General features: G+C 44.5%; 2 protein-coding genes across 2 annotated transcripts in view; both read right to left on the bottom strand.

Annotated features, from left to right (window-relative positions):
- The window catches only part of SEC31B (SEC31 homolog B, COPII coat complex component), a 35435-nt gene extending 32379 nt beyond the window's left edge, over positions 1–3056 (bottom strand). The window contains exon 1 of the mRNA XM_007530294.3: positions 2608–3056. The gene's annotated coding sequence lies outside the window, so the exon portion shown is untranslated. The remainder of the gene's footprint in view (positions 1–2607) is intronic.
- Positions 3057–6984: 3928 nt separating this feature from the next.
- Positions 6985–13484, bottom strand: NDUFB8 (NADH:ubiquinone oxidoreductase subunit B8). Its single transcript, XM_007530272.3, has 5 exons — positions 13335–13484; positions 12955–13081; positions 11370–11469; positions 10309–10464; positions 6985–7169 (listed from the first exon to the last, which is right to left on the bottom strand). The coding sequence occupies exons 1-5, from the start codon at positions 13417–13419 to the stop codon at positions 7077–7079; spliced, it is 561 nt and encodes a 186-aa protein (XP_007530334.1). The 5' UTR covers positions 13420–13484; the 3' UTR covers positions 6985–7076.
- Positions 13485–13564: the final 80 nt, after the last annotated feature.

Below are 13564 nucleotides of genomic sequence, written 5' to 3'. Positions count from 1 at the left end.
ATACATATTTATTATTTACACTAAATATATAACTAGTGTGGCCCAGGAAGTGGCACAGGTCTAACTCTGAACTTAGCATAAGGCCCTGAGTTTGATCCTGAGTACAACACATGCATGAACGATGCTCTCTTACCTCTGTTTCTCTGAGTCTGTCTCTGTTTCTCTGAGTCTGTCTGTCCCATGAAATAAGTAAATCTTTTTATTTTTTTAAAAAAGGGGAGCAGGCAGCAGGGGGTAGATAGCATAATGGTTATGTAAAGAGACTCTCACGCTTGAAGCTCTAAAGTCCCAGGTTCAGTCCCCCACACCAGCATAAGCCAGAGCTGAGCAGTGCTCTGGCAAAAATAAATAAATAAATAAATAAATAAATAAATATCATTTATAAAAAGAAAAGGGGGAGCAGGTAGATAGCATAATGGCTATGCAAAGAGACTTTTATGACTGAGGCTCCAAAGTCTCACATTCAGTCCCCCTGCACCAACATAAGCCAGAGCTAAGCAGTGCTCTGGTAAAAATAAAAAAGAAAGTGGTGCAGGTGGCGCAAAGTGCAAGGACCAGTGTAAGGATCCCCACCTGCAGGGGAGTCACTTCACAAGTGGTGAAGCAGGTCTGCAGGTGTCTATCTTTCTCTCCCCCTCTCTGTCTTCCCCTCTTCTTTTCATTTCTCTCTGTCCTATCCAGCAACAACATCAATAACAACAACAATAAAACAACAAGGGCAACAAAAGGGAATAAATAGATATTTTTTTTTAAAAAAGGTTCTGGTTGACCACCTTTACCTTAGCTCTTCTTTCTCCTCTTAGCTATCCTAGTCCACCCACATTTTCTTTCTTTTTTTAAAGCTGAGAAATGTTCTTTTTTAAATATTTATTTATTCATTTCCCTTTTTGTTGCCCTTGTTGTTTTATTGTTGTAGTTATTATTATTGTTGTTATTGATGTCGTCCTTGTTGGATAGGACAGAGAGAAATGGAGGAGGAGAAGACAGAGAGGGGGAGAGAAAGATAGACACCCGCAGACCTGCTTCACCACTTGTGAAGTGACTCCCCTACAGGTGGGGAGCCAGGGGCTTGAACCAGGATCCTTACACCAGTCCTTGTGCTTTGTGCCACCTGCACTTATCCACTGTGCTACCTCCCAACTCCCCACCCACACTCTCTTTCTCTGCATGACTGGCTTCTCACCACACTGCTCTGGGCTCATTCCTTACTTCCTCAGAGAGGAAACATCCACTAAAAAATAACCTCAATTTACTTGTTAGGAATTTTCATTATAATGACTTACCTTGTTGGTCTCTTCTACTAATAAGCAAAATCCCCAAAAGTTAGTATTGTGTCTGCTTTTGCTCATGTTATAACTAAAAGAAGAAAATCTCCAAGCATATGTAAATTTTTGATATTAGCTGAATACATGCAAACATGTAGTTCTGTAGTTTCCAACTCAAGTCTAACACATAGTCAAGGCACTATACCAACAGGTTAACAAAGCAATAGGAAAAAAATAGATATTTTAATTTAACACCTAATTTGAGGGAGGAAACTAACCTGTTGAACAGGCTAACCTCATTCATAAAACGGGAGGTGGTGTTAATCGCTAATGTACATTCCCCCACTGCCACCTGCTGGTCAAAGTCATTTTCACGTTTCTAGATTTCGCCCCAGCCCCCAACAAAAGTAGGAATGCGGAAAGTAGGGCGCTAGTGCAGTGGGTTAAGCGCACGTGGCGCAAAGCGCAAGGACCGGCATAAGGATTCTGGTTCGAGCCCCTGGCTCCCCACCTGCAGGGGAGTCGCTTCACAGGCGATGAAGCAGGTCTGCAGGTGTCTGTCTTTCTCTCCCCCCTCTGTCTTCCCCTCCTCTCTCCATTTCTCTCTGTCCTATCCAACAACGACTACAATAAAAAAAAAAAAAAAAAAAAAGGAGAAATGGTGCATCTTCCATGCGTACAACCTCATTTAATCCTCACACTGATACTATTAAGTACTACTACTACCCCCGATTTACTGGCTAGGTGAGGCTGTGAACCCCAGTCAGTTTTCAAAGACTGAGCGTCTTTCGTCTAAGCTCTGTAAAGTGTTTGGGAAAATGGGCTCCTAATCTTTTGTCCATAGATATTTGCTGACATTGAAAAAAACAAAAAGGCCCCAGCAGAGGTCAGAATGGGGCGGGCGTTGGTGGGGGATGTCGGCGGCAAGGAGTGGAGCTGGGGTGGGGTGGTGATGGCGGGAGAACTGAGTTCCTGGAAGTGGCTGAGCAGCCCCCTAGCAGCGCGGGCGGGCGGCCAGCTCGGCGGCGTCGGGCTCAGTACTGACAGCTTTCCTCCCGGGCAGGTGCGGGGATGTGCGGGTTCTGCACCCAGGTCACCGCCCGGGAGGCGCGAGGTCAGCGCCCACGAGGGTCCCTGGCGAGGCTGGGGGCCCCTGCACCGGAGGCATGTTCAACCGGACGGTGGACTTGGGGGGGGAGGCAGGCAAACTAAACTGTCGGGGGCCGGGATCGCCACTGACAGCCAGCACACCCCATCCCAGTGCTCTTCCAATGAAGAGCGGCCCGCAGAGTCCCCTGAACCCGGTCACTTTTCAGGGGCCCAGACAGGTGAGGGAACCAACCTGCGGAGAGCCCAGGTCAGGGGTCAGCCCGTCCTCTCTACGGGCTTTGGGCGCAGCTGGGCGCTGTGGACGGCGGCTGCGAAGGGACAGAAATAGTCACGCCCTGGCGGGCACCCCAGCCAGTTCACGCGGCGGGTCGGGCGCTGAGTCCTGGAGTCCACGACTCACAGAGGAAGCTTCTTGGAGGATTGCTTTTGTTAGTTTGTTTGTTTTTTGTTTTTTGTTTTTTGTTGGGTCTCCCTCGCCTGTCGGGTCGCTGCACAGTTCAGTGAGTCAAATCCTACGATCAGTTCAGGTCTATTCAATTTGAGTCAGGCTGCTAGGGCAGCCTCTGAAATGGGAAAATACTCATTTATTATCTACTTATTGAAGCGAAAAGATTTGATCCTATCTGTAGGTGCTCTCAGTGGAATCCATTTAGTTGAAAAGGTAGAAAAGTAACTGGGGACATAAACAAGGGCGAGTGACCCACTGCAGCCCAGCAGCAACTGGTGCTCACAAACTGTTTAGACTAATTAAGGAGGATAGGTGTGCAGGGGGGAGATGACTAGCCCATGGGACTTCCTGAAAATGCTCCAGGGAGGGAGATGGGCCTAATTCCGTAGAGCTGCAAGAAGGGGCCAAGAATAGTAGTTTCTCTAGCATGTCTCACACCGTGAATGGAAAAGGCGGTGGTTAGTGGAGTAGGTTGAACAGATTGTTGAACACTTCAATACTGTACATAATTGGGAGTTCATGAAAATGATGAGTAGGAATGCAATGAAGTTTATTTTAAAATGATTTATTTTATTTCATCTAAGTTTCACCTGAGAGGGAAGCCAGAGGACAACGCTGGTACATGTGGAGCCAGGGATGTAAACGAAGCCTGAGGCATGCGGATTCTGTGCTCTACCAACCGCGCTATTCCTTCTAGAGCAAATGTTATCTTGAGGGAGAGGCATAAGACTGCCCTACCACCCACTGAGCTTTCCTCCAGTGCAAAGGTGCTCTAAGGGCTGAAGCTGGAGCTTGCTCATGTAAGGTATATACCCTAGTGGGTGAATTGTTTCTTGGCCTTCTCAAGGTTGTATTTGGAGACTAGTAATATGGCTTCCCTTGCATAGAGAACAGAGCTGGAGACAGGGATTCATATTAGGAGACTAATGGGACAACCAGAAAACGGGTGATGAAAGCTTGTACTGCCACTAGGGAAAGACAGAAACAGGCTAGGGTTATGGATCGACCTGCCTACATCCATGTCCAGCGGAGAAGCAATTACAGAAGCCAGACCTTCCACCTTCTGCACCCCAAAAATAATTTTTTGGTCCATACTTCCAGAGGAGTAAATGTTAAGGGAAGATGATCAGAGGGCTCTTCCACAAGGAACTGGGGGAGGGGATAAGGACACTCAGAAGTAGTAGGCTGACTTAGGAAAAGACAGAACCATGGTGGGGGGGGGGGAGGATATCTATATATATATTTAACTCATATCTGTGATCTTGGAAGAATTAATGCAGTTTCCAGTGGTGTGGAATTATACCCATTATCTTATAATTTTGTAAATCAATATTAAGTCACTAATAGATTTTTTGTGTGTGTGAGTCAGGTAAGGTTTATAGATATATCTGTGGGGTGGTTTTACTAAGACAGAGGCTGGAAGACAAAATACTGGGTTGAGCATACACTTGTGGGAGAACCTAGTACAGAGCCCGACTACCTACCACATGGGAGCACCTGCAAGGGGGAAGCTTCACAAGCAGCGGAGAAGTGTTGTCTTTTCTTTTCTCCCACACAAGGCAGAGCTGAGCAGAACTCTGGAATCTTATTCTTACTCATTATAAAAAAAAAAAATTAAATCTGGGAAATGTTATGCATGTACAAACTATTGTATTTACTGTCGAATGTAAAACATTAATTCCCCAATAAATTTTTTTTTCTTAGTCTTGTAATGGTAAGGTAGCAATGACACAAAGAAGAACTAGGCAGGCTCTTGTGAAGGATCAAGGAAAGGAGTTAGCGGTAAAGGCATTAGAGTTTGGGAGGCTAGGAAAACAGTAGTGCTATTAATTTTAGAACTGGAGAAGGTGGAGAGATGGACGTGAAAAGATTTCTTAAATGTTGAGGGAAGTTATTTCACTTTCAAAAAATAGCCTGTAGGCAGCTGAGTGACCTCTTACAGCCCAGTTAACTGATGAATAAATGCCACTTAGTGCATGAACTGTTCTGTATTCCTACCTGGTATCCCTCCATTGATGATGAGCCTGTCCTCAGGATAGGGCTACCCAAGTCACTGGGAGAAAATTCTAGATCTCCTATGTATCTTCCTTTATGTATAAGACTTGGAGGCATTTTATGCGCAGGACAAAAGACAAATTAGGGCACTGCTACACCTGCCCACTCTGTGTACTAAACCCTCAGCATGTCTTTGCATCCTAACAGCGGATGAAACATGAAGGAAAGCCAATGAAACACAACTGTCCCGAGTACTCTGAAATTTAAACCAAAGGCATAAGGTCAGTTTCAAACAGGACATGGTTTTTGTTTTTAGTAAAGTCTCTGAACTCACACATCTCTTAGGTTTTTTTCCTCCTTGTTTTATAACTGTCATATTTTGTTGTGTTCAACTTTATAGCCCCAGGGCCTCTCAGTATCGTAATGTTAGACACATAGATGCTTGTTAAATAAATTATCCAACACGCCAGAGGACAGAGAATAGAGATAAAGTCAGTGGAGATCTTCAGAGAGCATTAGCTCATCTTTCACTGCTACACCAGCAACCACTACAGGAACCCATGTGTGACTTGGACAGATTGGTCTCTCTAGGTCATGTGGAATGCAAGCCCCCCCCCCCCTTTTTCTTAATCTGATTTTCTTTTTCATAGTAACAAGGAAGACAGTGTGGTAGGAGCCAGGCTTAACCTGGGTCCCATACATGACAAAGCAGTACACCATCCAGTGAGTTATATCCCTGCCCTAATGTATGCTTTTTTTATCATTACTATTTTTCATACTTATATTTTCACCAGAGCACTGCTCAGCTCTGGTTTATGGTGGTGCAGGGAATTGAACCCAGTACCTTCTATGCTTAGGCAGGAAAGCCTGTTTGCATAACCATTACATTGTTTCCCCAGTACAACTTTTCTTTTCTTTTCTTTTTTTAAGGGTCATGTTTTCAGGCAACATGGTTGTAATTTAAGAAAACATCTCCAAAGGGAGAAGAGTTGATTCACTTAAAAAACAGATGTATTCAGGGAGTCGGGCTGTAGCGCAGCGGGTTAAGTGCAGGTGGCACAAAACACAAGGACCGGCAGAAGGATCCCGGTTTGAGCCCCCGGCTCCCCACCTGCAGGGGAGTCACTTCACAAGTGGTGAAGCAGGTCTGCAAGTGTCTATCTTTCTCTCCCTGTCTTACCCTCCTCTCTCCATTTCTCTGTCCTATCCAACAATGAGGACAATAATAACTACAACAATAAAACAACAAGGGCAACAAAAGGGAATATTTTTTAAAAAAACAGATGTATTCAAACCATTAAGAAAAAGTATATATGTGTGTGTGTGTGTGTGTATACATGTATGTTTTTCCTTTTTCTAAGGCTATTATAGGAGTTTGGATGAATCATTAAAGTAACAAGAGCCATACACAGGTTCAGAGTAAGTTACTGAACTGTCTTCTAATTCATAAATTTAGTTACTGTCATTTATAAGGACTCAAAAATTGCTTTGGAAATAAGGAATACATTATTCTTATAATGGAAATGACATTAGAGGCAGCTACAGCCCTAAACCAATCTAAAAACACCTGGACATAGTAGAGATTTTATTTTTCCTTTATTATAAAAAGATTTTCTATGGGGGGTGGTGGTAGCACATCAGGTAAAGGACCTGGGTTCAGGCCCTCAGTCTCTTACAACTTTACAAGTGGTAAAGCAGTGCTGTGGATGTCTCTCTTTATTCCAGTCTCCCCCCTTCTTTCTCAGTTTCTGTCTCTAAAATAAACAAATAAATCTATTTGCTGGGAGCAGAGGATTCATTATGCAGGCACTGGGCCTCAGCAATAAGCCCTCGTGGCAAGAATAGATTTTTCTATGGAAAATGAATTTTGTCCCAATTTAGGAAATCAGCAACAACTTTTTTCCCTGCTTTCTCAATCCTGTAAATGGGAAAAGGAGTTACACCCTCCACCACCTGCTGTATAACTGGAACCCGTAGCTACCTCTAGTCCCTAGAGAAATTCACACATTAACATCTTGTTCTTAACACCCTCAGTCCTCCTACCCTTTCATTCTAGTATGGGGGGGTGGGAGTGTTGATAAGAGGGGTAGTTAGGGACAGACAGAAGGCAGGAAAAAAAGATGTTTTCTCATAGCAGTGACTGATCCTGCAGAAATGAAGCAAAGATGCCATAACATTAAGTTTTATTAGGGGTTTCATTAAGGTTAAATTTCTAGAAATGAGAGTGGGGGGGGGGGGCGCAAAGCCCATGAAGCTCCTCAGATCTCATAGTTAACCACCGGCTCCGGTTCTTTGGTGGGATCGCCGCCTCGTTCCAGGTACAGATTATTATAAGGATACTGCTTTGGGCCCTAAGGAAAAATCACAGGTCAGCAAAAACATGCAGCCAACACCTGGATACACCCCACTCTGAGTTGATGGTCACACACAGAAAATGGGTATATGGTAGCCTCTAGTTAGATCCAACAAGGTTAGAATGGCAGGAACACTCTTCTTCCCTACTGAGTGTAAGTCAGACAGAAAACCTAGATTATAAGAGAAGTAGTACCTACAGTGTGTGTGTTTGCGCATGCATGTGTGGAGAGGGGGAGGGAGAAAGAGAGAGAGAGCACTTTCTAAATGAGACGATGCATCCATCCATCCTACTCTCTCTCTCGGGGTCGAGACAGACTCAATCTCCTTTAAGTCACTCAGTCTCTAATGGTTCCACCACTAAAGTGGCCTAGTAAATGAGGCGTGCAGGAGCAGCAGTGGGGGAAATCACAGAGGAGACATGGCTGGGACGTGCTTTAGGGGCTGCTGGCTTTACCAACAAACAGCTGTCAGAGAACACAGCTCAAGGGGAGGAGAAAGGGGTGATGTGCTTACAGAACTGAAAAATGGAAGAGCCACACTGTTTCTTGCTCTCCTGAAGTGAAGTTAGTGCTCACACCAGCCCTCTGTGCACTCTCCAGCCCACAGCCCCTGGGGCTTGGTAGCAAGGCTCATGTCAGTGCACACAGACATACCAGCTACCATCAGGACATTGATTATCTCTGCAGAGGCAGCACTGGGCAGCCAACTGCAAACATAGCAGACTCCCTGCTTTCAGTTCCTTTCCTTACAATCGACCCTGTAGACTATGCCTAGATATATCTTCTTTAAAATGTTGCCTTTATTATGTCATTATGTTCAAACATTCAACATGGTTCCCTGTGGGCCAAGTCATTGATGTATCTCAACCTTTAGTACAAATTACACCTGACACATAGTAGGGGCTTCATAAATATTCACAGAATGTGTTACTGTAGCACTAGGTGCAAATTCCTTAGGCGTGCATAAAAGCTGCCCAACATAACTGACGACCTCCCAACACTTTCCTTACCAAATAAGGATGATTTATAAGAGCTTATTTACTTATGAGAGAGGCCAAGGTAGTTTTGGGGTACATATGATGTTCTGTCTTGTCATGTTAGTATAAAATCCAGGGCCTCACATATGCAAGGCATGCCCTTTACAACTAACTTGAGACATGTGCCTGACTCCCACAATACTTTCTTTGGTTATACTTTTTTTTATTATTATTGTTACAGTAGTTATTGTTGTTATTAATGTCATCGTTGTTGGATAGGACAGAGAGAAATGGAGAAAGGGGGGGAAGACAGAGAGGGCAAGAGAAAGATAGACACCTACAGACTTGCTTCACTGCCTGTGAAGTGACTCCCCTGCAAGTGGAGAGCCAGGGGCTTGAACTGGGATCCTTACACTGGTCCTTGCGCTTGGCGCCATGTGTGCTTACCCCACTGTGTTCAACTCCTGGTTATACTTTTTTGAGGCAAGCCAGAACATGAACTCAAGAGTCTCGTGAATGCTGTTGAATGGCACATCTGGCCCAATTTTCCATTCTCTAGTTTTGAAGAGAGGAAAGATGCCACAGAACTGCCACACCATCCATGGTGCTCCCATGTAATGCAAGGGGCTCAAGTCCAGGGTGTCACACCTGGTAAGGAGCAGGCTCTGCCAGGTGAGTTAGCCCCCCACACACACACCCTTATACACACAATATATTTTTTAACACAGCAGTTTTCCTACACCTGATTTTTCAGGACATCAGAATTACCTGGCTACTTGGTGTTTTGTTCAGACACACAGACACAGACACACACACACCCTACTGAAGCTACAGAATTAGACAAAACAGGTAATAGGGCCTAGGAATCTGAATTTTCATTGCCTTTCCATGCAACCAATGCAGTTGGTATCTAAGAAATTTTTTTTCTTTTTTCTTTTAAATTTAGAGAGATCAGAGCACTGCTCAGTTCTCGCACACGGTGGTGCTGGGTACTGAGCTTGTGGCCTCAGGAATATAAGTCTGGTGTGCTTCCACTGTGCAATTCCCCCGCCCTAGAAACTATTTTGGATACCTATTCCACTTCAGTTAATCCACCTCATTTTCCTTCTTTCATTGCTTGTTCTTCTCCTAAATACCCCTTAATTTATCCCTACCATCTAAAGACTATAGAAATATATTTTAGGGGCCAGGTGGTGGTACACCTGGTTGAGTGCATATGTTACAGTGTGCAAGGACCCAGGTTCAAGCCCCTGTCCCCACCTGTAGGTGGAAAGCTTCACAAGTGGTAAAGCAGTGCTGCAGGTATCTCTCTGTCTCCTTTTCTGTTTCCCCCTTCTTCTCAATTTCTGGCTGTCTCTATCAAATAAATATTTTAAAATATATATATATATATATATATATATATTTTTAACATCTAGCTAACCTTTCTCAACTGTAACTCATACTCCACAGCACACACATTAAATACACACAAGAATGTACATAAATGGTGCCAAGTCCCCAAATATTTGTTAAAATGTTGAACACCATCATTTACCTAAATTTTCTTCCTAGTCAAATTAAACTTCCTTAAAACTATATGAACTATTTTTTTTCTTTCTTTCTTTTTTTTTTTTCCTCTCCAGAGCACTGCTTAGGTCTGGCTTATGCTAGTGCTAGAGATTGAACCTGGGAACTCACATACAGCTTTGGGCACAAAAGTCATTTGAATAACCTTTATGCTGTCTCCCTAGCCACTAAATAGAATATTTCTTTTGCCCTTCACATTCTCCAAATATGACTGTCTATACTTATAATAAACACTTAATTGCCTCCAGCACCCTCCAGAACAGTATCCTGCATACTTCCAACATGAGTTTTCAGCTCTAGAGTCCATGTTGCTATCTTCAGAGATCATCTGCTAAAATGCAACTGATAAGAACAGTTCCCAGGGAGTTGGGCAGTAGCACAGTGGGTTAAGTACACGTCAAGGAACACACAGATACAAGATCAAGTATGGAGCTGAATTCTAGTGCTTGCACCAGGCTAATGGACAAGGGTCTTTCTTGATTAACTAGGAAGCCAAGCCTGTTATTATCTGTGTGGATTTCTACTCCTAAAACTTTGTTTGCTTGGAAAATGGGGTTAAATAACTAAGGGAGCACTCCTCAGATACTCACCACAGGCTGGTAAGTGGGGTATTTCTCACCCATCCAAAACATGAACAGCATGAAAGCCACGAAGCCGAAGAGGTGCTTACACATGATATCCCAAGATACAGGTGTAGGGGATGTGTCAACACGGTTTCTGATGTACATGTCTAGGTTCCAGTGCAGCTGAGGCAGAAAGAGACATTAATTGTCACATACTGCTCCTCCTACAAAAGTCCAGAGTGATGAGTCTGACATAAAGGCAGTCTGTCCATGTTGTTTTCGTTCAGGAGCTCCAGCAGGCCGGGCTAGCTTCGCAGCGGTGAACAGAGACTCGGGGACTCATGGCTGGGTTGTAGGCAGTATCTCTTTATTCATGCAGGACGCAGCACAATCTAAGACGAGCTAAGCTAAACTCAAGTACTGTAAAACTCACAATGCTGTCTTTATATATACTTGCCAAGTAGGGTGGAAACAGGATGTGACATAGAGAGGGTGGAGAGAAAAGTGACTGGTGACAACCAGAGTGTGACAAGGAGGGGATCAGGGTGTGACAAGGAGAAGGAGTGGAGCAAAAACATATCATGAAACAGTGGGGAATTGAACCAATGCCCTGGAGGGAGGGTGGTGCTTGTTAACAGCGGTTATGTAAATAGAATGAAGTGGTTATGTAAATAGAATAGTGTTAAGCAGGGGGGATTTAAACCAAATGAAACAGAAGGGGTCTCATGCATACCAACATGTCCAGAGTGATGAGTCTGACATAAAGGCAGTCTATCGCCCAGGTAATATTTAGGGAGTTGAGTTTGAGATACTCTTCCCTACTATTCTGAATTACGGTTTACATGTAGATCCCTGCTGACTGAGACAGTCTGGTCACAGAGATTTACAACTTTCATAATATAGACCTTTGATTACTTGCAGAAGTTGTATTCCACTTGCTACACGTGGAAAGCACGATCTCAAATTCCTGGACCTTGCTTGCCTTGGCAGAAAATGTTACTTGGACAGAGACGTGCTATTTGAGCTAGAAAGAACCCCTAAGAAGATATTAGGGAGAAAGAAGGTCAAATGTGATATGGTTATCTTACCGGTTCACCCCAATTTATTCTCAGGTCCGGATGGTCCCAGTCATACCATGGATCCCTCTCATGCTGTGATCGGTCAGGGAGTTTTGGGTAGTCGCCATACCTGTGGGACAGCAAGAAATTCTGGAAGGGGCTCTGAGTAGGCTCACTTAGACAATTAGTGATGAGAAACCAAATGAGAGACAACTACCTTACTTTAGGACAGATAGGCTTTCAAATTAAGATTTCTAGTCACTAGGCACAGAAATAGAGAAATTCAAATTGTAGCTAAGCATCCATGTCAAACTGTCATAACACATGTAATCTTTCCTTTTTTTATTTTTAACTCTTTATTTATTTTTTAATATTTATTCCCTTTTGTTGCCCTTATTTTATTGCTGTAGTTATTGTTGTTATTGATGTTGTCGTTGTTGGATAGGACAGAGAGAAATGGAGGGGAAAACAGAGATGGGGAGAGAAAGACACCTGCAGACCTGCTTCACCGCCTGTGAAGCAACTCCCCTGCAGGTGGGGAGCTGGGGGCTTGAACCGGGATCCTTTGGCCGGTCCTTGTGCTTTGCACCATGTGCGCTTAACCCACTGCGCTACTGCCCGACTCCCATTTCCTTTTTTTCAACCAAAAGTTGTACAGTGATATGTCAGTGCTGGAATTTAGCAAAATGAAACATGTTTTGAACCTAAACCCAACTAACTGGAGTAAAAACAAAAGGTACAGATTAGAAATGTATTCTTTTCATAGCAATGGTTCCTCCACCACCAAGTTGGCATACATCTCCATGTCTCCAGCAACTCATGGGATTTCCTGCTAAGCTGGTTATTGCCCCTTAACAAATCCAGGTTCAATTTACAGACTGCTATCAAGGCCACTTTTGTCGACGACCAAATAAAAGACATAGAAAATGATGACAACTAGACATATGTCACAGAAAATGATTGGAAAACAAGAAGAAGAATAGGAGCTGCTGAAACCACAATTGAAAGAGTGATGCGAGGACAGAAAATGAGAGTGCTGGTAATCACTTCAGATAATTAAACGCAGGGGTGTCATGTGGCTATAGGGGATAGGCTAGAAGAGATAGCATTAACTGTAATACAGGAATTATTTAATCTAACAGTTGCTGCGACTTCTACAGTTTGAACAGCTAAGGTGTGTGTTTTCTTCTTTTTTTTTTTTTTAAAGAAAGATAAACACAGATATGGAGCACTCCATCTACAAATAGTTCTTATGACAGGAGTCCAGCGCTAGCCTGGTCACGTGCCTAGATGACAGCACCTGAGCCCAGCAGATGCTCAATCTAAATGAAACCTTGCGCTCTGGATGGAGCCAAGGAAGGTTCCTGTTATTCGGGGATTCTCCGGGGAGCTATTACAACCTCGGCTTCCTCATTTGAAGAAACAGTCTGAGCCAAGGAGAAAATTGAAGTCCTCTCGGCTGCAGCTGCTCACTCATCCCCTCCCTCCACCGAGAAAAGCACCCACCACCATTTGACTCAGTGGGGGTCAAGTGAAGGTTCAGGGAAAAGGGTCAGTCGAGCTACATCCCAGTCTCTCTTCTCCCGTCACTACCCGCGAGCAAAACCTCTCTCACCCCATGCCATCATCCGGGTAAGGCTCGTAGTCTTCCACACGCATATTATACTTCTTGGCGGCGGCGGCCCGTTCTTCTGGGGTCTTGGGATAGGGTCCCGGGAGCATGTCCTTGGTAATATGGGAGGCTGAAGCGCAGAAAGGGCAGGTCAGAAACACCTTTTCTCCAGAAGGTTTCAAGCTGTTATGGTCGGAGCCGGAGACCTTGCAAGTCCACGGGGACCCTTCACTCTTCACTCTCTTTTCTAAATAATACCAACTCCACTTCTCCCGAAATGGGACACGGCCACCCACGGTATCCACGATACCCACCACCCATCCAGATACACCGCATTTCAGATATGCCCTCCCCACACTGAGGCCTCGCCCGTTCTCGCGGACCTGTGCGTGCACCCAGAGGCGCCAAGTTCCTGGCGGCTCTTTGCAGCCATCGGACTCCCAGGACCCTTGCCCTGGCCGCCGCCATCTTCACCTTCTTCCCGTTTGACTTTGCACATGCGCAAAGGCCTCCTCACGGCTGCTGAGTTAGGTCAAACTAGTTGGGGGCGGGAACGTGCGGTGAAAAGTCTTCAAGGTTCTACGGGGCGGGGCTTAAACTACTGCGAAGCCAG

The sequence above is a fragment of the Erinaceus europaeus genome, chromosome 14 (genome assembly GCF_950295315.1).
Source record: "Erinaceus europaeus chromosome 14, mEriEur2.1, whole genome shotgun sequence".
In the NCBI taxonomy this organism is placed as follows: Eukaryota; Metazoa; Chordata; class Mammalia; order Eulipotyphla; family Erinaceidae; genus Erinaceus; species Erinaceus europaeus.
This window is presented reverse-complemented; position numbering and strand designations above follow the sequence as displayed.